The sequence below is a fragment of the Cetorhinus maximus genome, chromosome 16 (assembly GCF_964194155.1).
Source record: "Cetorhinus maximus chromosome 16, sCetMax3.hap1.1, whole genome shotgun sequence".
NCBI classification, from domain to species: domain Eukaryota; kingdom Metazoa; phylum Chordata; class Chondrichthyes; order Lamniformes; family Cetorhinidae; genus Cetorhinus; species Cetorhinus maximus.
In genome coordinates, this window is record NC_135894.1 from 57,442,294 (window position 1) to 57,465,851 (window position 23,558).

The following is a 23,558-nucleotide window of genomic DNA, read 5'->3' on the forward strand; positions in this document are numbered from 1 at the left end:
CATTTTGTCAGCATTTTTGTTCTTGCTGTCACAAATTTGTTGCTGTCACTATGTTCTGCTCAAGTGTTCTATGATATTATTTCAGCAGGCTTGTAAATATGGGTATGAATGACGATGGGATTGGTAACATCATTATGTGATTATTTCGCTGGTTATGCCTACAGTCACAAAGCATTAATCTTTAAATGACCATTTTTTCTGAAAATAAGCTTGAGAAAGTTTGTACTCCAGCAGGGGAAGAGGCATAGAGTAGGACTGATTTCTGTCATGATGCAGATGCACAAAACATTAACCACACTGAGTTACATCAGGACTTTATCACAACAGTGTATGTGTGTGTGTGTATATACATGTGTATTTGTGGGGCGGGGGGGGGGGGGGGGGGGGGGGGGAGAGAGTGGAGACAGCATGCCACACCACATCCTCATGATGTCTAAAATTATGCTGTATCTTTAATTGCCAGAGTTAGGCTGACAGGAAATGGTCAAACCCAGGAAAACGTGTATCCTGACTCCTTCTTTAACAAATTCAGATTTACCTTTCTAATGCAGCAAGTTATGATTTGCTTGGAAGAGTAGTGGAATCAGATTCAACAATATCTTTCAAATGGTAACTGGATTAATACTTGAAGGGGGAAAATGCGCAGGGCTATGGGAAAAGAATAGGGCAGTGGAACTAATTGGATACCTTTTTCAAGAACCGGTACCAGCATGATGGGTTGAATTAACTCCTACTGAGCTCTATTATTCTACGACCTGCCAATCAGGTACAGGAACCAGCAGCTGAAGTTCAATATAAAAACAGTTTTAGGAACAACGCATCCTACCTGAAAAAATCCCTAACATAATGAAATGCCCCTATGAATAAAAAGGATTCAGGCTTATCAACTGTTTCCTCACGAAACACAGCAGTACGATAAGGTCAGTAAGTCAGTCAGTAAGTTTTGAAATACAGCCAAAGTCTTATACAAATTTGCAACAACAGCAGGTTAAAAAAATAAATGTCTCAGGCTTAAGAAAAGAAGTGGCAGATTTAATTCATGCCTGTAAAAAAAAAATGAAACAGCAATATATTTGTACAGAAAAACAGTGAACCTGACTGACCTGTAAGTCTTGCTCTGCTAACATATGTCACAGTGTAATAACCAAATGATCCATGTTCCTCCAATGCACATAAATCAAGGGCAAGCCTTTGCAAAAGTCATTCTGATACGTATTTTTTTGCCAAGTTATTGGTTATTTTGTGTTCCTTTAATAGATATAAATTAGGAGCAACCTACTTCAAGTGAAACTCATTCTTATTTAATTAGTTGAGTCACCTTTCCAAACCTTCTTTTCCAGAAGGTCAACTACATTAATTTGCAGACAAACACAAATTTAACTATATCAAGTTGCATGTCTTGTCGGACATCAGCATTCAACAAACCATTTGTTACAATCGTTCCCACAAGGGACTGAGAAACACAGTTCTCTTAATATCAATTTACTTGTGGAATTGGAAATGTACGACCAGCACCACAACAATTCTATCTATGGGCTAACAAGTAATAGTGAGATCCCCCTTGAGGAAAGTAATCAATGATAACTAATTGATTCCTTCAAGCAGTTTTCAAGTAGTTTAATTAGAAGCAAAACTTCAATCTAAATGGACCAAACTTTGTAAAGACATTCACAACTATTTGAGAACACATGCACAACCCAAACTGACACAACATCTATTTGGTAAACTGATCTTTTTTTAAACCAGAACATTAACTTGCAATGACTTTGAAGCTTCTAATGCCACAAAGAACATGGATGCAAATGTTTCGTGTTCAGGATTCTGTAACATTTTTTGCATCATTTATCTGATCCAAAAATGCAGATAAAGATCACATTTTCACAATTAATGGGATAGTAATGAAGTGACTGCACTGCATGTTTTACTTTCCAACTTCAGCTGAAACTCATTACTATCACAAAAAGTGAAGCATGCTCCGAACACTTGGACTTCATGGATGGGTGCTCATGATGCAATGTTTCATTCTCATTCATGAAGCTGTACAGAACTCATTGTGGGCTTGTTGAAGTAGATGGTTGCCTCACTTCCTTAACTAAAACTGCGACACACAGATGGTCCAAGAATATCTTCTTGCTCAGTACTTCCATCAACCTATGCTAAACTTTATCGATTAATTACATATATGTATTTAATCCCTTTAATGCTACTCTCTTTCTACAACAAGCATTTAGTTCTTGTGACAACGTAGTTATTGACAGTGGGTATCACACTATAGCATAATCCTGAGCATGTTGAAGCTAGATTGTCGCATCTCATTGTCTAAGCTGATGAATAATGACCATTTCAAGATAATGGAGGACGACCAGTATCCATGAAACTGTTTCCCTGCAAGGAGTCAATGCACTCAGGAGGGGGGGAAAATTGGCAAAGTCGAAAAAAAATTTCTTCCCTGATACTGACCTCCACTGTAAAGAATACAATCAAACCAAACTACAATTAGCAAAACTGTTGTTCAATCAGATTTTAAAACCCACCGAAACATGATAAAATTTTTGTAGCAACTGTGGAGTACCACAGCTTTATAGATGAACAATTGTTGCAATTCAGCTGGAAAAACTTGATTAATGAGTGCTGTAAGATCAGAAGTGCTGTGGATCAGAAGCAGCACAAGTATTTGCAAAAAAAAGCTGTAAACACTGGAAATTGCAGTTGGTCTGTCCACATCTCAGATAGAAACCCTTTATCTACACTCCCTAGATAATGACTAAGGGCCTCTTGTGGAAACATGAGCCATAATTTAGTCTTTACAGATGCGCATGGACCACCTGGGCATTTGCAACATTTTCTACTTATATTTTTAAGAAATATTTGTCAGTATATAATCATATTTGGAGTGACTCTTGACTCAGTGGTAACTTTCATGAGTCTGAGTCGGAAGGGGAGGATTTTCACACATACAGGCTTAGAATGCAGAGACAAGGGTTTCAATCTCTGAATACTTGGTTGACATGCAGTGAGATACTTGAAGGGAACCAATACCCCCTTCCCCACGTTGTTGCCTTGGCAAACAGCACTCCAATCTCTACGTCCTGAGTTGACATTCTGTGCACCCAATGGGAGTGCTGACATCTCCATGCCTCCCCCATTGGTTCTACCCATTTTCCTGATATAGGCTGTGAGTCAGGCCAACAATCTGGCCACATAAACATCTTTGTAAGGAAATGGCCCAGAACATGATCTGCTGAAAGCAAAATTGGTAGACTTGGAAGTCACATTTCAGCTATACAAAATCCTGGTTAGACTACACCTAGGGTATTGTGAACAGTTTTGGACACCACACTTAGGAACAATACATTAGCCTTGGATCGTGTGGAGAGAAGGATCGTGCGCAGAGAAGATTTACTAGAGTGATACCTGGACACCAAAGGCTGCATTGTGAAGAGAGATTATGCAAACCAGAATTGTATTCCTTGGAGTTTAGAAAGTTAAGGAGCCATTTGTTTGAATTTTTCAAGATATTAAGGGCAACAGAGAGGGTAGATAGAGAAACTATTTCTGCTGGTTGGGGAAATCTAGGACTGGAGAGCAAAGTCTAAAAATGACGAGTCAGGCCTCTCAGGACTTAAGTTTAAAAAGAGTAGTAGAAGTTTGGAACTCCGACAAATCGCAGTTGATGCTGGGTCAACTGTTAATTTTAATCAGAGATTGGTAGATTTTTGTTAACCAAAGGTATCTAAGGGATATGGAGCATAGGTGGATATGTGGAGTTAGGTCACAGCTCAGCCATGATCTCATCAAATGGTAGAACAGGCTTGAGGGGCTGAATGGCCTATTCCTGTTCCAAGAAATGCATTGCCTTTTGTGCTGCTTGGCATAGAAGAGAAAGAAGAGAAGCCCATACTTACGGCAAAGTGCTTTCTGTAGTCTTCGCAGCTTCATGGCTGTTCTGTACGCAGAGAACCTTACATTATTTAGGTCGGCTATAGAAAAAAAACCACAAAATATTTTCAGTGGAGTGTCTCAAAAGTAAATTTGTATCGTTCTAAGCCATTTGAGTAGGTATAGATTTCAGTTCACAAAATATTATCTTTCAACATTATATGGCTATTTTGTAACTATAGCTTCATGAACCTACACAGGCTGAACAATAATGATTCACAAAATCAAAAATGGCCCTGAAATTATGCCACTGGCTATGAGCATATAAACACTTCATAAAATTGCCTTAAGGCACTTCCTGCTATTTTATTTGAGGCAACAAACAAGTTGGCAACTCGAGTAAAATGATGGTGGAATGAATTTCATACAAACTATTAAACCTTGCTTACACTAATCTCAGATGGTCTAATTTCAGGATCTTGGAGAATAATGGGTAAAGGGAATGATGACAAAATTTCAATATTATTGAAGTCAAATTTTATTTATAACTGTTCATGTTAATTCCAAAATCAGATTTCAGCCTTAAAAGATTCATGTCTGCTTATTATTTTCAAAGAATATATTGTGAAGTTTAGAGGGACATTTGTCCCCCATTAACTCTCTTTCTTTTCCTGTTGTGTACTGTCAATGATGTTGTACTGATGATCAGTGGTGCTCTATGTAGGAATTACAAATTTTACATGTTCTCTGTACATTTACTCATTGATAATCTCAGTTTACTAAAATTTCAGTCCATAAATGCTAATGTAATCATTTAGAGGATAATTTTATTCTACAGTCAACTGGCATTTTGTCCAGAAATGTCCATTTTACAGATGTGCATATACATAAGCCTCTCCTAACACTGAGTAAATCATTCACAGCAGTTACAGGCTACATACTAAATCAATTGCAGTTCATGGGTCTTATACCGTTCAATAGGAGTTCCACGCTTTAAAATATAAAGTGCAATTCATCTCACAAATGTTATTTTGGGGCTGGCAGACCACAGGATTTCTCAATTTTACTCATTTTAACCACAAATGCCTGCTAATTGACTGAGGTCATCAATTCTCCAGATTTTTAATTTGGACTGAAATAAAGTATTTAATTTTAAAATAAGTTAGCTTGATGTAAAACCTTGCCTTTATGAGGTAGTTCATCTGCAGGTCCAATTAAAATTTATTTTGATTTTTCAACAATTAAAATGGTGCAGGTTAAAAGGAATTCTGAATATTTCTATAATACAGTTGTTGTATATTTGAATGAAATTTGTTCTGTAAAATTAAGCAAATGGCCATGAAAACAGTGAGAAGCATGCATTTTAATCAGTTTGAGCTCTGGACCTTGGTGAATGGATGAAAATGAAAAAAATATTCATCTTCTGTTGACTACAAATCCATGCAAGACAACAGACTTGTAACAATAACCAAGTTGTTCGCTCCCCATGACGGCACTGGATTAAAAAGGGAAAGAGTTTATATTTTCAAATAGACTTTATATAATCATGTGGATTGAAACATTTTATTTGAAATCAATGCTCATTGTACTATTGATTGCATTTGGACAAGAATGAATGCTACTGTGGCACGTTACTGTCTAATAGGGAAAAAGTCAACCTCACTAGCACGTGAGAAGGGTACACATTATCTATGAGCAGAAATCTTCTGTATTGTTCCAGAATATTCATCTATTATACTGGAGTCTTGATTATATGTTTTCCTGCTTATCTTTGAGAATTTATGCAGGAGAAAGCCTTTGTTGAAATAGTGCAGAGGCTACTTATGTTTCTTTTCTTACTTGGATTTCATCTTTTCATTGCAAAGAATGAAAGCACACAAAGTATCTTTTATTACTTTTGTGTTGTATGTGTCTTCATTCCTGTTCCCAGAATATTGCCGTGCTGTACATTTAAGAACTAATTTTGGGGACTCCTTGTTCCAATTATCTACAAGGGAATCCTGTTATTATGGCAAATAACGGAGGTTCCAGTGTAAGTTTGCTCCACAATGTAACCTATTAGTTTAATACCACAAAATTCAGTTTTAATTATTGGCAAAACAAATTCATACAAAAGCAGAGACTGGCTCAAAGGATTGAACAACAAAGTACAGGAAGGTAAGCTTAATTCAATATTAAAATAAAAGTACTAATGCAACCCGTAAGTCAAATACAGTGAATAACACAAAAGAAATTTGAAATTCTACCCCCCCCCCTTTCTCTGACTAACCATCTAAAGTATTTACACTTTCCCAGTGAAACCTGCAGAGGCCTGTGGAAGATGTGAATGAGGATTGCACACCACAATGCCAGCAGTAAACAGAGGCCCATGGAAATAATGGTCTGGGTTTAAAAAGAAAAATCCAAAGAGACCTAGAAATTTGTGCTGCCAATAATTGACCACACGCAGACTGCACTGCAATGCAAAGTGTGAACTGCTGCTTTGCATTGCATATGCTTTCACAAGAAATGCTTTCGTAACTACTATTAATTATGTCTGGCAAAAATTCAGCCTTTAATTGTACTGCTAAAATAGATGGTAATAAAGATTCCTGTGGAATTGTAGAATACTAATCATTTCTATAACTAATGCAGTGAGATTAGAATGCCTTCATTTCCATTTTAAAAACTTCCATCCTTTCAGCTAACCTTATTAACTACAAGACAGTTGAAATCATGGCCTGTCTCCAAGTGCATTCCCAGGTTCTTTTCTCAAATGCTTCCTCTTAACAAAGTAATTCATTTTAAATTGTGGTGCAACATTGTTCAAATTCAAAAACACAGCGTGCTCAAAGGCTTTCTTACCTAGTGACTGATAAAGCTCTGTCATCTTGGGGTGATCCCAGCAGGTAGTCTGGGTCTGGTGGCTGAAAGAAAAGAGACAGGAAAAGAGAGGGAAAAAGGAATAGGAATTAGCTAAACCTGAACAGATAAAAGCTGTGTTCTTGCATAATGAGAGCCAAATCTTCAAGTATTTCTTCTGCTTGACCTTTTCATTCCCTGATTGCAGATTAACTAATCTGGGAAGCTTTAGAAGGGGAGAAGCACAGCAGTCGACTTTGTTCCTTTTCATTCTGGCAGCTCCCAAAATGTACTAAGGAGCTCAGGATAAGTTTTCAGAACAAGTGGATCACTGAATATAAAAAAGCAAGCTTCTCTGCCGATTACTGGCCCAGACTTACTTTGTATGCAGACTGCATGGAGGCTGCAGGTATTTGCCTTGACCTAAACAAATATTGCAGTTTTTTTTCAGCGTTAGAGAGGAGATGACCCTCAATTTACACAAGCAAGCAAAGGGGGGAAGGGTGGGGGCTGGTGGCAAGAATCAAGGACTGGTGCCTGGCAAGTCTTCTTCTTTTACACGTTCTCTGTCATTTTCGATGGCTGTTCTTAATGGTGAGCTAGAGGGGGCACAAGCACTGTGTGAAGTCGTTCCACAGATCTGCCCCGTCAGCACTTCTTTGGGCTCCCAAATCCACTTGAAAGGACAACAGCATAGATAACCAAGGGAAGGCGGCAGAAAACAAAAGGAAAGACTGGCTGAGTCGAGGGTGAGGTTGGCAGTACACACACATACAAAAAAGTGCTGCTCAAGGTGCCCTTTTAGACGAGAGGTTTTCATCAAACAGGTTTCAACTGCGTTAATTCACACCTTTTGTTAGTAATGGAATGCAGCACAGTTAAAACAGAAAATGATTTATCTTATTCAGAGTTCATTTACGGTTCTATTCCTCTGTCCAGGGGCCATTGCTTCCACAGAAACCAGTCCCCACCCGATCCTTGCTCACTGCTCTATCTCGAGTTCAAAACTTCTTTGTTGACCTTTTTAACTTCCTCCTGCTCCAGCAATCCCAGGCCGGGTCCCGGCGGCAGTAACTAATCCCGCACCAAAGCAACTTACACACCCGATTCTTTGTCGGCGAGAGATCACAGCCTCGGCTGCGCCCCGCTCCCTCACCTGTCATTTTAACAACCTATAATCTTTGCTTCCCAGGGAAGTCTGTCCTTTCAATTGAAAACTGGAGGGGGAATCCAAGGATTCCAGCGTGCAACTTAAAAGCACCTGTAATGTTCCCTGCAACAAGGCGGCTGCACCTTGTCTGCTACATGCATTCCCAAACCTGTGCTCCGATTCGGAAGTATCACATTATAAACACTGTGAAATTAAAAAGCTGCACTGCCTTGTTACGAGTGAAAGTTACTGCAGTCGAGCGAGTTACGGTGATGAATGAGTTTCTCTTCTACCTACCCCTTAAGCTGCTCCCTCATCTTGCTTAAGCAGTTAGTTCCAGCAGCACTCCTCCACACAGCCTGTAAATAAGAAATGGAGCACACCACACAAGTGGCCAAAAAAAAAAGCTGAACTGAAGAAGCCGATCACACATGAGGAGGGAGCCTGTAGATCGGTCGGGGAGGAGCTTCCAGACTCGAACCCTCCCCCCAATGAAGCGACTGCTAAAGCTCCCGCAGAAAATGCAGCTTTCCTAGTATATCGAGTTGGACTGAGGGGAAGGAAGAGGGTGAGGACACACACACAGTGTACAGTTGCCACAAAAGGCAGTTCTGCATTATACATAATACTTCCTCGCCCTCCTGCTCGACTGCAGCTGAATGACAGCTGAGAAATGATCTGTGATCTCCCTCCTTTTTGCACTAGGGCAATGCTAAGTGGCCAGACAGACACCCAGCAGGTGTACAATACCCAATAGCAGCATCAGTTCCGAGGACTTAAGCCCAGTGCTCTTGTACAAATCATGGGTCTTTGCAACATCTTAAAAATATTAACCATTTATTTTAGCAGAAGCGGCATAAACTAGAAAATCGTTTACAATTAAAATTTTACAACTTGGAGGGAGGGAGGGAGGGGGGGGGGTTACAAATAAAACTCAGGAATCCTCACTAATTCCATTGTTAAAGTCCTAAAAAAAAACAGTTGCAAAGTCGCCCACCCGCCCCAAATTCTAACTTTCTCACAAAGAAGTGGAGCTGACAGCGCTGTTCATTAACCTTTCCACTCTTCTATCGGCCGATTGATCTTGCAAAGAGCAAAGAGCCGAGTGTCTGGAGCACTTACTTCACTCAGCACTCAGGGAGCTGCACTCTCAGACGATTGTGCAATGTCAGGAATGCATGGCAATAAGGCGTACAGTGCCATTCGAATACCTCCCCATCGTTTAACCTCTCCCCACACAATCAGTGCCAACTGCCGAGTGCCACCAGTTCCTCCTCCTATTTCCCCCTCCTATTTCCCACTGGAAGGTATGATCACACCAGATGTCTGTTTATTATTTGCTGAAATGCTTTTACGGAATAATTACAGTGAATGACATGGAAGGCCTCAGTTGGTCAGCACCTGAAGAATGCAACCTGACCTAACAGGCTGAGTAGCTAATGGTATACAGACCAAAATGAGTACAATTGTCAGGAAAGAAAAAAAGTGCACTTTTTTTGGAGTGGGTGTGGGGGGGGTGCAGGGATGGGAACAGGCCAAATTGAATACTTCAGAATATCAGAAGGCAGTTGATTTGGTTTTAATTAACATTTGGAAGAGTACGTCAGAACGTAAACATATCTCAATGTTCTGCATTGGTAGGGGGACTGTCTGTATTTGCATATGTAGGCTGCAAATATAGAGGAAATTCAAAGCCAGAATGAGTATCTCTACATTTTTTTTATAGTCAACTTTATTCGATTGAAATCTTCAAATTCACAGAGCAAGATTTTCAGGCCTTGCTGAAGTTGGAAGTGGAGGTGGACAGCTGCTGAAAATAAAGGTGCTGGCCAGTGTGTCAATTTCCTGAAATGGTTCCCGACACCGACCATTCTGAGGGAGACATTTTCAGGGCCTGTCAAGGCTGCCTGACCCCATGAGGCAGGCAGCCAATGAGGCTCATGAAGGGACTCATTAAATTTTCCAGTCGGTCTCCAATTTGCTGACATGGGGATAGTCCAACTGCCTGGAGGCAGCACCAAACACCAGGCCAGGGTGCCAGCACCCTAAGGCAGGCCTACAGGTCCTCCTTGCCTGTGTGAGTGCAGCAAAAGGCAGCCCTGCAGAGGGACCAGGTCCAATGGCGACCCGGCAGCTGCGTTAAAAATGGCCCAGGCAGCCCCAGGCCATGGAAGGACGTCTGTTCTGCATCGTCTTGATGGAATCGAGTGCGGCTGGAGACACCAGGCAGGAGGGCACTCGGCCCCCCACTTTTTGGATGAATGCCTCGCAGTCCTGCTAGAGGAGGCGGCAGCCAGGAGGGACACCCTTGTTCCCAGAGATGGGAGGAGGAGGCCACCATACCTCACAAAGAGGGCATGGGAGGAGGTGGCAGCACTGGTGAGCAACCATGACGTGGTGCGGCGCACATGGGTGCAGTGCTGGAAGAGGTTTAATGACCTGCTGCACTCAGTGTCATGTTGGCATGGGTCAGTGTGCAGAAGTGTTAAGGTGTGGACCTCAGGGGTGCTAGAGTCTGAGTGTCAACTGTCCATCACGCCAGAGCTGGCCAAGGGGGTGAGCCCTGGCTGCTTGGAGAGTGCCTTGTGGCTCAAGGGCCATGACTTGGATGTGCCTTGCAAGGTGTTCCTCAGGTAGGGTTGGCCAGGCTGCAATGGCACTGCAGGTAGAGAGTGGACTAATCAATGCTCCTCTGTCCTTTCAGGAGAAGATGAGCCATAACCAAGCAAAGAGGGCATGTACAGGTGGAGGTCCATCCAAACTGCTGCTGCTCATCAGGTTCATGTAGGACGCCCTTGAGCTCAAGAGCTGGCACGCTTCCTCTGCAACTGAGCGTGGAGAGGCGGGGGTGACCAACAAAGGTAAGAGCACAGAGGTGAGACTTACGAATTGTGCAACCATTCTAGTGTAGTCTCTTCATTGATGGGAACCTCGAACCTGGAGTCCCCGTTGATCATTGAAAGACAATGGCACTATGATGCAGATCTCCAATGTACCTGCCATGCACAGTGACAGTGTGGTGACTTTAACTAATGGCATGTCCCTGTTCTCCCTTTTAGGTTTACCAACAGGCGTTCGCTCTCTGGACCCCAAAGGGCCACCCCTGATGCCGGAGGACTACCAGGCTTCACTTTCGCCTGCATCATACCCGCTGTCTGAAGTAGGCACCAGCACAGATACCAGCATTAGATCATTAGTAGGCATTAGATCGGCAGCCAGAATGTCAGTGCACATTGGTGACGGCACTCGTTTGAGGTACAGGCAGAAGCAGAGAGTGCCCAGGGCGCCAACAGTCAGAGGACTGCTGGGGAAGAGAATGATGGTCAGTTGAAGGCAGATGATAAGCCTCTGGAGTTGTCCATTAGGCGGAAGATGCTGAATGTGCAGCGGGATGTGAGGGAGGATCTGACGGCGATCCATGAGGGTCTGCATGCCATGGTTGCGCTTGGACCTGCAAGCCCTCAAAGAGGCAATGACCTCAGGTGCTCAGTGCCAGAGATGGATGAGGCACCCAGTATCCCAGCTAGGTGCCCATCCATCAATGGTAAGCAAGGAGGTCCAGAGCAACCTCACGTTGGCACACGAGCTGCTTGCTGTCTCTGCGGGCTCCTCTCAGGGCGCTCTGGATGATGGCAGCAGCTCCTCTGCCCCTCCGCCAGTGACCATGGCATCTGATGAGGTTGCGATGACTGGGGAGATGCCAGCCATGGCACTGGCCACTTCCTGCACGGTGGGGCCACCACAAGCTCAACTGGCCAGAGGACGATTGTCAAGGTCATCAAGACCAACCAGACAGTGGAGTCAGCAGGCTGTCTCCAATGCTGGTGCCAGCGAGGGGAGGGCACCAAGACGTAGCGCTCGGAAACATAAATTTAAGGCACCATGAGCATGAGAGGGACAGTTCACAGGTGATTTTTTGTTTATTTATGTTTGGTTTATATGTCTGCTGGTGTAGACATCAAGACTAGTAATTGTAATGTCATAATGATTTCAACGTGATGATAACATTAAATTTGCTTTGGTTCTGATGGCTTGAGTATGCTTCACATTTTTTCTTTTGGTGCAGGGTGTGCCAGCATGTAATGCTGGACGTGTGTGGCTAGATACTTTATTGCACAGGCATTAAGCGGACTTCAGGTGCAAATGAAAGGGTCATTTCAGACATCTGAGATGACGATAGCCCTGGCATGTGGTTGAAGCTGATCTTCGGTAGCCTAGCTGAAGGAGCGTTGGATCAAGGTTTCCCTGCCTCCCTGGAGGTTACCGAGTTCTGCCTTCATGCCCTCAGCGTTCTGTTCACCGTGCTCCTTTTCTGGCTCACTACTGGACTCATCATCTGTGGTCTGGGCAGCTCCATCAAGATCCTCTCCCTCTAGTGGGTCCCCTCTTGTCAGCCTCCAGTGGGTCCCCTCTTGCCAGTGCCAGATTGTGAAGAGTGCAGCATGCAATCACTATCAGTGACACCCGCTCTGCAGGGTATTGTACTGCTCCTCCTGAACGGTCCAGGCCTCAGAAGCACATCATGAGAAGCCCTATGGTCCTTTCTACCACCGCCCTTGTGGAGGCATGGCTCGTATTGTAACGCTGCTCTGCCTCTGTACTTGGGTGGCGGAGAGGCATCATGAGCCACCTTTTCAACGGATAGCCTTTGTCACCCAGCAGCCATATCCATCCAGTTGGGCTGGGGCACTGAAGAGCCTCGACACCTGGGAGTGTCTCAGGATATAAACGTCATGGGAGCTGCCAGGGTACCTTGCAGAATCTGCATCCTGTGGTCACACACTATCTGCATGTTCATCGAGTGGAATCCCTTCCTGTTGACAAAGGCGCCTGGCTGACCCGCTGGCGTCTTAATGGCAACATGTGTGCAGTCGATTGCACCCTGGACGTGGGGAAACCCAGAAAATGCTGCAAAGCCCCTGGCTCACTCAGCCTGGCTGGCCTCACCAGTACAGTAAAGAGTAAAGGTCAGGACCTACCTGAACAGAGCTTGTCAGCAGCTTGTGGACAGCTGATTGGGAGACTCCACACAAACCCCCCACTGACCCCTGGAAAGAGCCGGAGGCATAGAAGTTGAGGGCCACTGTGACCTTCAGAGCCACTGGCGTGGGGTGTGCACCCACACAGTCAGAGTTGACCTCAGGGCCGATCATCTGACAAACGGAGGTCACTGTCTCCCTTGAGAGGCGGAGCCTCCTTCGGCATTGCACCTCAGACATATTGAGGTAGTTGCATCGCCACCTGTAAACCCTGGCAGCAGGATAGTGGTGTCTTCTGCGGCCCCTTCCACCTTGGACTTCCTGCTGGCCCTGCGCCCCTTGTACCTGCACCTCTCCTACCGCAGGTCCCTCCCCTGGAAGCTGCATTGGGACACATGGCCTCCTCTCCCTTCTGTCCCTCTCTTCCTCCTCAGAGGAGGTGCCACCAGCAGAGACCACAATCCCCATTACCAGGGTAACAGAATACTGCCTGATACCTGGAAGAATCCTGGCTTTGGAGGCACCAATATATCCTGAAATGAAGCCTGGAAATGCAAACAATGAATCTCCGAACAAAGATGAAGCTACCAAGTACCAAAAATCACCAGCAGCAAACTATGTACCAAACTCCTCACTACTCACACTGGCAATGCTGCTGACCCCTTTTATCCCATCTGGGGATGAGGTTTTTGAAATTGTTGGTTGGCCGTCTGCCCGTTTGCCTGTGCGACGAGCGCAAAATCGCACGGGCAATGAAAAATCAGCGTCAATTGGCTTTTTAATGGCCTTAAGTGGCCTCTTAATTAATGGCGGGCGTGGGTGCAGCACCTGGATGCGACCGCTGACCAAAATATCACGCAATGACATCAGGAAGCTCACCCGATGTCATCGTGCACTATTTTACGTTCGGGTGTGTCGGGCATGCGCCCGCACGCCGAGCGAAAAATTCTGCCCCTGGAATTAAAAGCCTGATGATGACCATGAAACCATTATTGATTGTCAGGAAAAACCTAGCACTAATGTCCCTTAGGGAAGGAAATCTGCCATCCTTACCTGGTTTGGCCTGCAGACCTACAGCAATCTTGACTCTTAAATGCTCTCTGAACTAGGGCAATTACGGTTGGGCAATAAATGCTGGCCTAGCTAGTGGTACCCACATTCCATGAAAAAAACTACCATAGCACATGGCCTATTTATCCATTAAGGCATTGAGTGAAGTTCTTTCTTCAGTTATTTCTCTTGCTCCAAACTTAATGAATGCCATTCTCTAATGAAAATCTAATAAGTAATAATAATAAGTAAGATAATGCCAGGCTGATGACAATGTTGCACTTTAATAGGCTGCCATGAAGGAAAAAAGAATTTGCACTTCTAAAGTGCCTTTCATGTCCTCAGGATGTCCCAAAGCACTTCATAGACAAAAAACTGATTTTGAAGTATGGTTATTTTTGATCTGTAGAAAAAAAAGAGGCAACCCATTCGCACACAGTAAGATGCAAGATTGAGATCTTTGGATAGCAAACTATGTCACACCCAGTAGGTGTAGAGATTGGTGCATTTGTCACAGGATGTTGTGCTTTGACAAATCACTTGCCACTTTAGAATAATTAATTTGTTGATAGTAGTGGCAAGAAAGCTCCCCTGTACTTTTTTTTATGTGGAATGCGACATGAAGAAAAATTGTTCAATCCAAAAACTACATGCACTCTCTGAGGCTCAACGAGGAGACATTTTTCTTTTGGAGCCTGCTCCCAATTCCAACAGCTAGTTTTTGTTATTCATCACATAGTGTATGCACCAACTGCTTCGAGCAACACTTCCCTCTCCCAACAAATCTACCCAAAAAGGGTTATTCCAGAATTTCAAGCAAAACATCCAGCAAGCAGACACACCTCTGTTGCTTTCTGAAATCTGACTCACAGACATCGACAATCCAAGTTTAGCATAAGCATCCTGTTAATGATGTGATAATTGTGAGTAATCCCTCTTGCCCAGGAAGTGAACAATTATAAGTGTGGAGCCTCATTGCTTCAGGTTATGAATTGCTGATGGAGGTTTTAGAAATGTTAAACTTTAAATTATATTTTTCTTACTTGTCTCTCTTTCTCTCAATCCCCTCTATTCCTCTTTCTGTATCTGACCTGGCATTGGATTCACCCGCTCAAATTCACCCTTCTTCTCAGTCCTTCCTCTGCTTTTTTATATTTATTCATTTACGGGATGTGGGCGTCACTGGCTAGGCCAGCATTTATTGCCCATCCCTAATTGCCCTTGAGAAGGTGGTGGTGAGCCGTTTTCTTGAATCGCTGCACAGGCCATGTAGTGTAGATACACCCACAGTAATTTTTAGAACCTCCTTAAAGGCCTCAAATAAATGCAATGAGCGGAAATTCTAAGGGTGGTTAATTCTTCCCATGGAACATGGTCAGTTTTGTGGACAGGGCTGACTTCTCACGCAATGCTTTTCAAACTAGTACAAAAGACTCTGGCAACTCGATTTGTGCTGAATTCAATTTTTACTTAAATTCCCTGATTTCGGTGCTGGCCATGCTGATTTTGGGCAGATTACCTGGAGAAAAAAAACATGTTGTTTGCTGATCATATTGCAGTCTCTGGACATTGAAAAGAGCAACACTGGTCAGCTATTTGTTTGGCTGAACACCTACCTTCTATCCAACTATGGATCTGACCTACCTGTGTCTTGCCACTTAATTTGACCTCTCTATCTTTAATTTTCCATTTCAACCAATCTTAATGGAAACTGAAGCAACAATATCTCCAATTTCTCCAGGGCACCCTGCTGCCCTTTGGTCCGAACACACACTTTAGCAACTTCAGACCAACAGCCAATTTCTCCATTTTCTTGAATGCAGGGGCTGCGGGGTATATGTGGCAGGTATACTACCCTCTGTAGGGAAAGGCGGTTGGTTAATTATTAGATAATTCTTTCCACCGACCAGCGCGCATTGATGTTGAGAGCTATTCTCCTGTGAGCGGGAGTGAGCAGCAGTGAGATGGCTAACAGAAGGGCCATTGGAAATCACCAGCAACAGCAGCGAGCAGGGGGAAATGTCAAGCCAGCCTCCTCCATCAAACAGGGCAACGTGCTGCCACTGCGAGGTAACGAAAAGACTATTTTTTTTTCAGACTCTGTAGAGACTACCAAAAATTGCCATTGCTGGCTATATTTCAAGCTATCATAGCGGGTTATTGGGAAAAGTTTTCAATAAGCAATAATCGTGCCTTGGTTAAACCTCATCGGCTACGATACTGTAGGCCTTTTTTGCCCCCAAATATACTTTGAGTGTGGATCTACACCTGAAGTGTTGTCCTGACTGAAATCTGGAGGAAGAGTCATTCGGACTCGAAACGTTAACTGTGTTCCTCTCCGCAGATGCTGTCAGACCTGCTGAGTTTTTACAGGTATTTTTGTTTTTGTTTTGGATTTCCAGCATCTGCAGTTTTTTGCTGAAATCTGGAGGACTTGCTCTCATGTCTGATATTTTCTATTTTCATTTAGTATTTCCTTCATTTACAGTTCTGTCCCTTTTGGGCATCTTTCTATTACCTTATGCTCTTTGAATGGTTTCTCATTGCCTCACCGAGATGATCTTTGTATATCAGCTGTCACAGTTCATTGCTTTCCAACATATCAAAAACTCTTGCTGGCCATTTAACCGATTAGCTCCCTTCCGTGATAGAAATCACAATTCTTCATACTCTTACCTTTTGTTCTCTCTGTTTTATTTAGTTTAGCCCCATTAAAGATGCTTTCTTATCTTTAACTTACACTGCTGGTGAAGTGTCCAGAAGAAAAATGTTAACCTGTTCTTCCTGTTTACTGATCCTGGAATCATCCAACACAGAAGGAGACCATTTGTCCCATCGTGTATGGGGTGGATTTTTTGAAAGAGCTATCAAGTTAACCCCACTTCTCACCTTTTTTCCCCATATACCTGCCAAATATATCTGTTTATTTCTACTTCATGATGTTTTTCAAAATCATTCAAGAAAACATCAATAATTAATCAGTAGGTAAAATGACACCAGCACCCTTCTCAAGAAGCAAGGGGCAAAATCATCCCAGATTTGCACCAAGTGTGGTAGTGGTGGGTAAAACAACATTTCACCCACCAACCGTGATTGCAGGATTTCACGCCGTTTCATTTCAAACCCGCCATATTCCTTATACATTCCTGGGAAACATGCCGTTTCCATGGTGGGTGGGCTCTCATTCTTGCGCCACACCATCACCTCATCGCTTCATCATGCCGGGCCTCATATTTGAAGTCCAGCCACGTGCACACATCTCAGTGCTTCCTGCCCACGACTACTGCAGGGAAGATGTCCACGAAAGGCAAAAAGACTGCAGCCCCCAGATTTAATGACGCGAGACTAGAATGCCATTTGGATGCCATGGAGGCCCGCCATGACGTCCTCTACCCCTGCTCTGGCTGCAGGATGGGCAGCGGCATCACCAATCCAGCATGGCAGGCGGTGGCAGCGGTGGTCAATGCCAATGCTGCACAGAAGAGGTTGGCCATCCAATACAAATAGAGGATGAATGATTTCATCCATGCAGCCAAGGTATGGCAACCATCTCATCACTCTAAACTCACACACTCAAGCCCATCACACATTCACTGGCATCTCACTCACTGCCAGCTCAAGGGTCATCACCACCCATTCTCACATACATAACCTTACATGTCCATCTGGCTTCCCCTCCTGTGGAGACTGCCTCCTCAGCACTCGCCATCTTGAGGCCACTTGCACAGATCAACATGTGCTCCGACACACGCCCTGGGATACCCTCCTTCCCCAGTACAGTCCTCGCCCTGCAGCCTCTCCCTTTGCCTGAGGCCACTTCTCTCCCTTCCCCAAGCAAGTCCTAGTCCTACAGTCATTGAAAAGCCACCAACATAGGCTGATCTGGTAGGCAGAGGCCTACCTGTGAGCCCCCCTAAAAGTAATTTGGTGTTGTCTGTGAAGCATGGCGCTGATGACTGTGAGTGCTGACCGAAGGAAGGTAGGCAAACAAACCTTGAAGTCCTGAGCGGAGTGCAGTCCACCAGGTGCACGTCGCTTATGTGCTGTTGTAAAACATGTCAGCGGTGGGTGGACGATCCAGCAGGGGTGGTTGAAGCCAGTGGGCTGGCCTAATAATAATATGCTGATGTATCACAAAGGTTCCTGATATCTGACGGCAGAAAATGTGGCCCGCCATTGGCGGACTGAGCAGACAATCACAAACTGTTTTCACGCTGCCATGAAACCGATCGCGTCATATTGTCTGCTCTTGCTACCAAACACGCCCAATGCCGGCGGGCACGGAAAATCCCGGCCAAGGGCCTACTTCGTGTTGTTTAATACTGCAAGGTTCAGACTGCAGAATTGAGATTTTATTGAAAATTTATTTATTATCCTTAGTTGTACAATGCCTGTTGTAATAATACTGGAAGGTACAATTATTTAGAATGATATTGTTGGCACAAATTTCAATGACCCTAATATGTCCATAATATTTTTGATTTTTTTTGTACAATTTTCTTCATACTTTTAATGGGCTGGTACATCCATAATTTATTTGGTTGAAATTATTGTTAGCTTTCATGACAATGAATGACAGGACACTTGTCCTACTGATGCACTTTGAGGCTTACTTGATTACTTTTGATAAAGATTATTATGTAGAAATGGAGAGTGGACAACATCAAGAACAACAACTTGCATTTGTACTGGGCCTATAACAAAGTAAACTGTCCCAATGTGCTTCACAGGCGTGTGATCAAACGAAATTTGATAACAAGGCACATAAGGAGACACTAGAACCGATGACCAAAAGCTTGATCAAAGGGCTTGATTTTAAGGAGCATCTTGAAAGAAAAGAAAGAAGTAGAGAGGTTTACACAGAGATACCAGAGTTTAGGGCTTAGACATCTGAAGACACAGCAAGCAAGGATAGGGTGATGTAAACCAGAGATGTGCAAGGGGCCAGAATTAGAGAAGCGCAGATACCTCAGGGGGTTGTAGCGTTGGAGGCGATTACAAAGATAGGAAGGAGTGAAGCCATGGAGGGGTTTTAAAACATGGATGAGAATTTTAAAAATAAGGCATTGCTAGACCAAGAGCCAATGTAGGTCAGTGAGCACAGGGCTGATGGGTAAATGGGATTTGGTGCAAGTTAGGATATGGCAGCAGAATTTTAGATGGCCTCAAGTTTCTAGACACTACTGTTAAAATAATTATATTAACTACACACACCTGATAGCTGTCAACATTCAAAAGAATGGAAGTTTTCCACAGAGGTGACAGTCACAGTGATTGTGAAATTTGGATTGCTCCAAGTATCATGTTATTAGGAAGCACCAATTGATGTTCATTATTTTGTGAAGAAACAAATGTGACAGGTTAATTCTGTTTCAAACATCTACCAAATCTTTGTTGTTGAATGTAAAGTGATCAGGCATTTAAAGAAATAACTTGCATTTATATAGTTTCTTTCATGTCCTCAGGACATCCCAAAGTGCTTCACAGCCAATGAACTATTTTCGAAGTATGCTTGTATTGTCCTGTTGTAATTTCAGCAAAATGCTGCAGCTAATTAAACACAGCAGGGATGCACAAACATCAATGAGAAGAAAACCATAAAATCTGTTTTCGTGGTGTGAGTTGAAGGATAAATATTGGTCAGGATACCAGGAGGATTTCTGTTCTCTTTGAATGGGGATCTTTTATATCCAATTGAGTAGGCACTTTTGACAATGCGGCTCCTTTGTACTGTTCTGAAGTGTCAAGCTAGATTATGTGCTCGAGACTCTGAAGTGAAGCTTGAACCCACTACTTTCTGACTGAGAGGCAAGAATACTATCCCTGAGCCAATGCCGACAACTTTTATCAGAAAATGTAAGATCACTGCCAAAATGTAATTTTAAAAAGACTTTCATATACATGGTGTCTTCTGTGGCCACCGGATGTCCCAAAGCGCTTTACAGCCAATGAAGTTTTGAAGTGTAGTCACTGTTTTAATGTAGGAAATGTGGCAGCTAATTTGTGCACATCATACTCCTACAAACAGCAATGTTAATGACAATAACCAGATGATCTTTTTTTTGTGATGTTGACTGTGGGATAAATATTGGCCAGATCACCAAGGATAACTCCCCGGCTCTTCTTCAAAATAGTGCCGTGGGATCTTCTACGCAAACCTGAGAGGGCAGATGAGCCCTCAGTTAACAGCTAATCTGAAAGATGATGCCTCGGACAATGAAGTACTCCCTAAGTACTGCACTGGAGGATCAACTTTGACTTTTGTGTTTCAGTCCTGGAGTGGGGCTTGAACCCACAACTTTCAGAGGTGAGAGTGCTGCCAACTTAGCCACAGCTGACATACAAATATTGTAAATATTCTTTAGTTGCAACACATGTGGAATAGTCTACATGATTGGCTTGGGTTGCGAACGAGTCTGGAGACAGATTTGGAGGGACTTCAAGCTAGATTTCAAGATAGTAATCTGAGCCAATGAAGGTCAGATAGAACAAATGCATCAATTCAACCTCAGAATTCCAGCTACAAGTGAAAAAGTTTATTTCTCCCCCTCCCTAAGTAAATTCTTTCAAGTATGTAAGAACTTCATGGCAGTTATACTTACGAAAAAATTCTCTTATAAATCTTTTTTGATCAGGGTGAAAATAAATATTTAAGAAGTTAAGACAAAGGAGATTTTATGACTCAAAGGTACATTAACAACGTGAATGTGGAAAGTGGCTCAGCAGCCACTAAACTCAGTGGTGGGATTCAGTCCATTTAATATTTAATTGATGCTCATGCAAAAGAAGACCTGCTCCTTTCAAAAACTGGTAGGAAAATTATTGCTTCCCCAGTACGATGCATATTTCTAACTTGTAAAAGACATAAACGTCATTGCTGACATTTTTTCTAGACTAAAAAATGGAATATGTTGAGATTTACATGAACTCATTGCTTCGTGAACATTGAGCAGTTCAATCTTCTCAAGAATCATAGAGTCATTTATGGTACAGAAGATAGCCATTTGCCCCATCGAGTCCGTGCTCTGTAGAGCAAACCAGCCAGTTCTATTCCCATAGCCCTGCAAGTTTATTTCCTACAAGTGCCTATCCAATCTCCTTTTGAAATTATTGATCATCTCTGCTTCCACCACCCTCCTGGGCAGTGAGTTACAAGTCATTAGCAATCGCTGCAGAAAAAAAAATCTTCCTCGCCTCCCCCATGCATTTCTTATCAAAAACTTTACATCTGTGTCCCCTAGTCCTTGTACCATTAACTCATGCGAACACATTTTCCTTGCCTACATTATCCAAATCTGTCATAATCTTGTACACTCCTATCAAATCTCATCTCAATCTCCTTTGCTCCTTGGAGAACAACCCCAGCTTCTTCAACTTAAACTTGTAGCTAAAATCCCCCATCCATGTAATAATTGTTGTAAATCTCCTTTACACCCTCTCAAGGACCCTCACATCTTTCCTATTATGTGGCAACCAGAATTGGACACAATACTCTAGTCGTGATCTAACCAGAGCTTTATAAAGGTTCAGCATAACTTCCTTTCTTTTATAGTCAATCCCTTATTTATGAAGACCAAGATCCCATTTCATTTGCTCACTATCTCTCAATATGTCCAGAAGCCTTCAAAGACCAATACATATGCATCCCAGGTCTTTCTATCCCTGCACACTCTTTAGAATTGTGCCTTCAAGTCTATATTGCCTCCTTTCTGGCAAAATGCATTATTTCACATTTTCTCATATTAAATTCCATCTGTCACTTGCCTGTCCATTCTGCCAGCCTATGTCCTTTGCAGTCAATTAGTATCATCCTCACTGTTTGCCACTCCTCCAAGCTTGATATTATCAACAAATTTTGAAATTTTACTTTTTATTCCAATATCTAAGTCATTTATATAAAACAGTAATCCTAGCACTGACCCTTGGGGAGCACCACTGTCTACCATCCTCCAGTCTGAAAAATAACCATTTACCAACTCTGGATACTTTGTGTCCTTAAGCCAAATTTTTATCCAAATGCGCACTGATCCTCCTATTCCATTAGCTCAATTTTGCTAACCAGCCTTTTATGTTATACTTTATCAAACATTTTCTTAAAATATAGACAACATCAATCCCTACCTACCACCTTTACTGGAATATTGCTAGCCTGTCCCTGAAGTATCTCCTCCTTAAAGATCACTCATTGTTCCATCTGTCAGTCTGTGGTTTCATTTTACCCTGGCTAGATCCCTTCTCACAATCTTGAAATTAGTCCTCTTCCAGTTTAGACTTTCTATTTTAGATTGTTCTTTGCTCTTATGCATTAGTAGTTTAAACCTTATAATACACAAAAATTGGTGGGGTGGTAAAAAGTGAGGAGGATAGCCTTAGATTACAGGAGGATATAGACGGGCTGGTCAGATGAACTGATCAGTGGCAAATGTAATTTAATCCTGATAAGTGCGATTTGGGCAGGGACAAACAAGGCACAGGAATACATGATGAATGGTAGGACCCTGGGAAGACCGAGGATCAGAGGGACCTTGGTGTGCATGTCCACCGATACTTTAAGGCAGCGGGACTGGTAGATAAGGTGGTTAAGAAGGCATATGGGATACTTGCCTTTATTAGCCGAGGCATAGAATATAAGAGCCGGGAGGTTATGCTGGAACTGTATAAAATGCTAAAAAATAAAAAATACCTGGAAAAACTCAGCAGGTCTGGCAGCATCGGCGGAGAAGAGTACAGTTGACGTTTCGAGTCCTCATGACCCTTCAACAGAACTGGTTAGGCCACAGCTAGAGTATTGCGTGCAGTTCTGAAATCCGCATTATAGGAAGGATGTGATTACACTAGAGAGAGTGCAGAGGAGATTTACCAGGATGTTGCCTGGGCTGGAGAGTTTTAGTTATGAGGAGAGATTGGATAGACTGGGGTTATTTTCTCTGGAACAGAGGAGATTGAGGGGGGACATGATTGAGGTGTATAAAATTATGAGGGGCATAGATAGGGTAAACAGGAAGGGCAAAGATTTAAGGTAAGGGGCAGGAGGTTTAGAGGGGATGTGAGGAAGAATTTTTTCACCCAGAGGGTGGTGGGAATCTGGAAGTCACTGTCTGAAAGGGTGATAGAGGCAGAAACCTTCACAACATTTAAGAAGTATTTGGATGTGCACTTGCGATGCCATGGCATACAAGGCTATGGGCCTAGTGCTGGAAAATGGGATTAGAATAGTTAGGTTCTTGTTTGACCCGTGCAGACTCGACGGGTCTTTATCTGTACTGTAGACCTCCATGACTCTAGACAATGATCACTCTTATCCAAGTGTTCCCCCACAGACACTTGGTCCATTTGGCCCAACTCATTCAACAGCACCAGAGCTTGCAATGCCTCCTTTCTATTTGGACTGAGAACATACTGGTCTGGGAGGTTCTCCTGGACACAGTTCATAAATTCCTCCCCCTCCTCAACCTTTATTCTAACACTATCCCAATCTATATCGAGGGAATTAAAGCCCCAGTACCACTCTATAGAACTTTGTGATTTCCCTGCAGATTTGCCCCTTTATCTCTCATTATTTGCAGCCCTATAGAAAACCCCCAGTAGCATGATCTCATTTTTTCTCATTTCTAATCAAATGGATTCTCTCTTTGTCCCCTTGATAACATCTCTTTTCA

The 23,558-nt window shown here is 43.0% G+C and overlaps 1 protein-coding gene and 1 pseudogene across 7 annotated transcripts in view; both read right to left on the minus strand.

Moving 5' to 3' along the window:
• Positions 1 to 23,558, minus strand: part of dmd (dystrophin) — a 1,945,510-nt gene that overhangs the window by 106,049 nt on the left and 1,815,903 nt on the right. For 6 of the 7 annotated variants that reach the window (XM_078559857.1, XM_078559853.1, XM_078559852.1 and 3 more), the window contains 2 exons: positions 6,724 to 6,785; positions 3,906 to 3,980 (listed from right to left, as the gene is read on the minus strand). In XM_078559857.1, coding sequence (XP_078415983.1) covers positions 3,906 to 3,980; positions 6,724 to 6,785 — 137 coding nt within the window. Of the gene's footprint in view, positions 1 to 3,905; positions 3,981 to 6,723; positions 6,786 to 8,167; positions 8,489 to 23,558 lie in introns of those variants that run through there. The other variant, XM_078559859.1, reaches the window with a different exon arrangement.
• Positions 15,997 to 16,128, minus strand: LOC144692072 (U4 spliceosomal RNA; annotated as a pseudogene).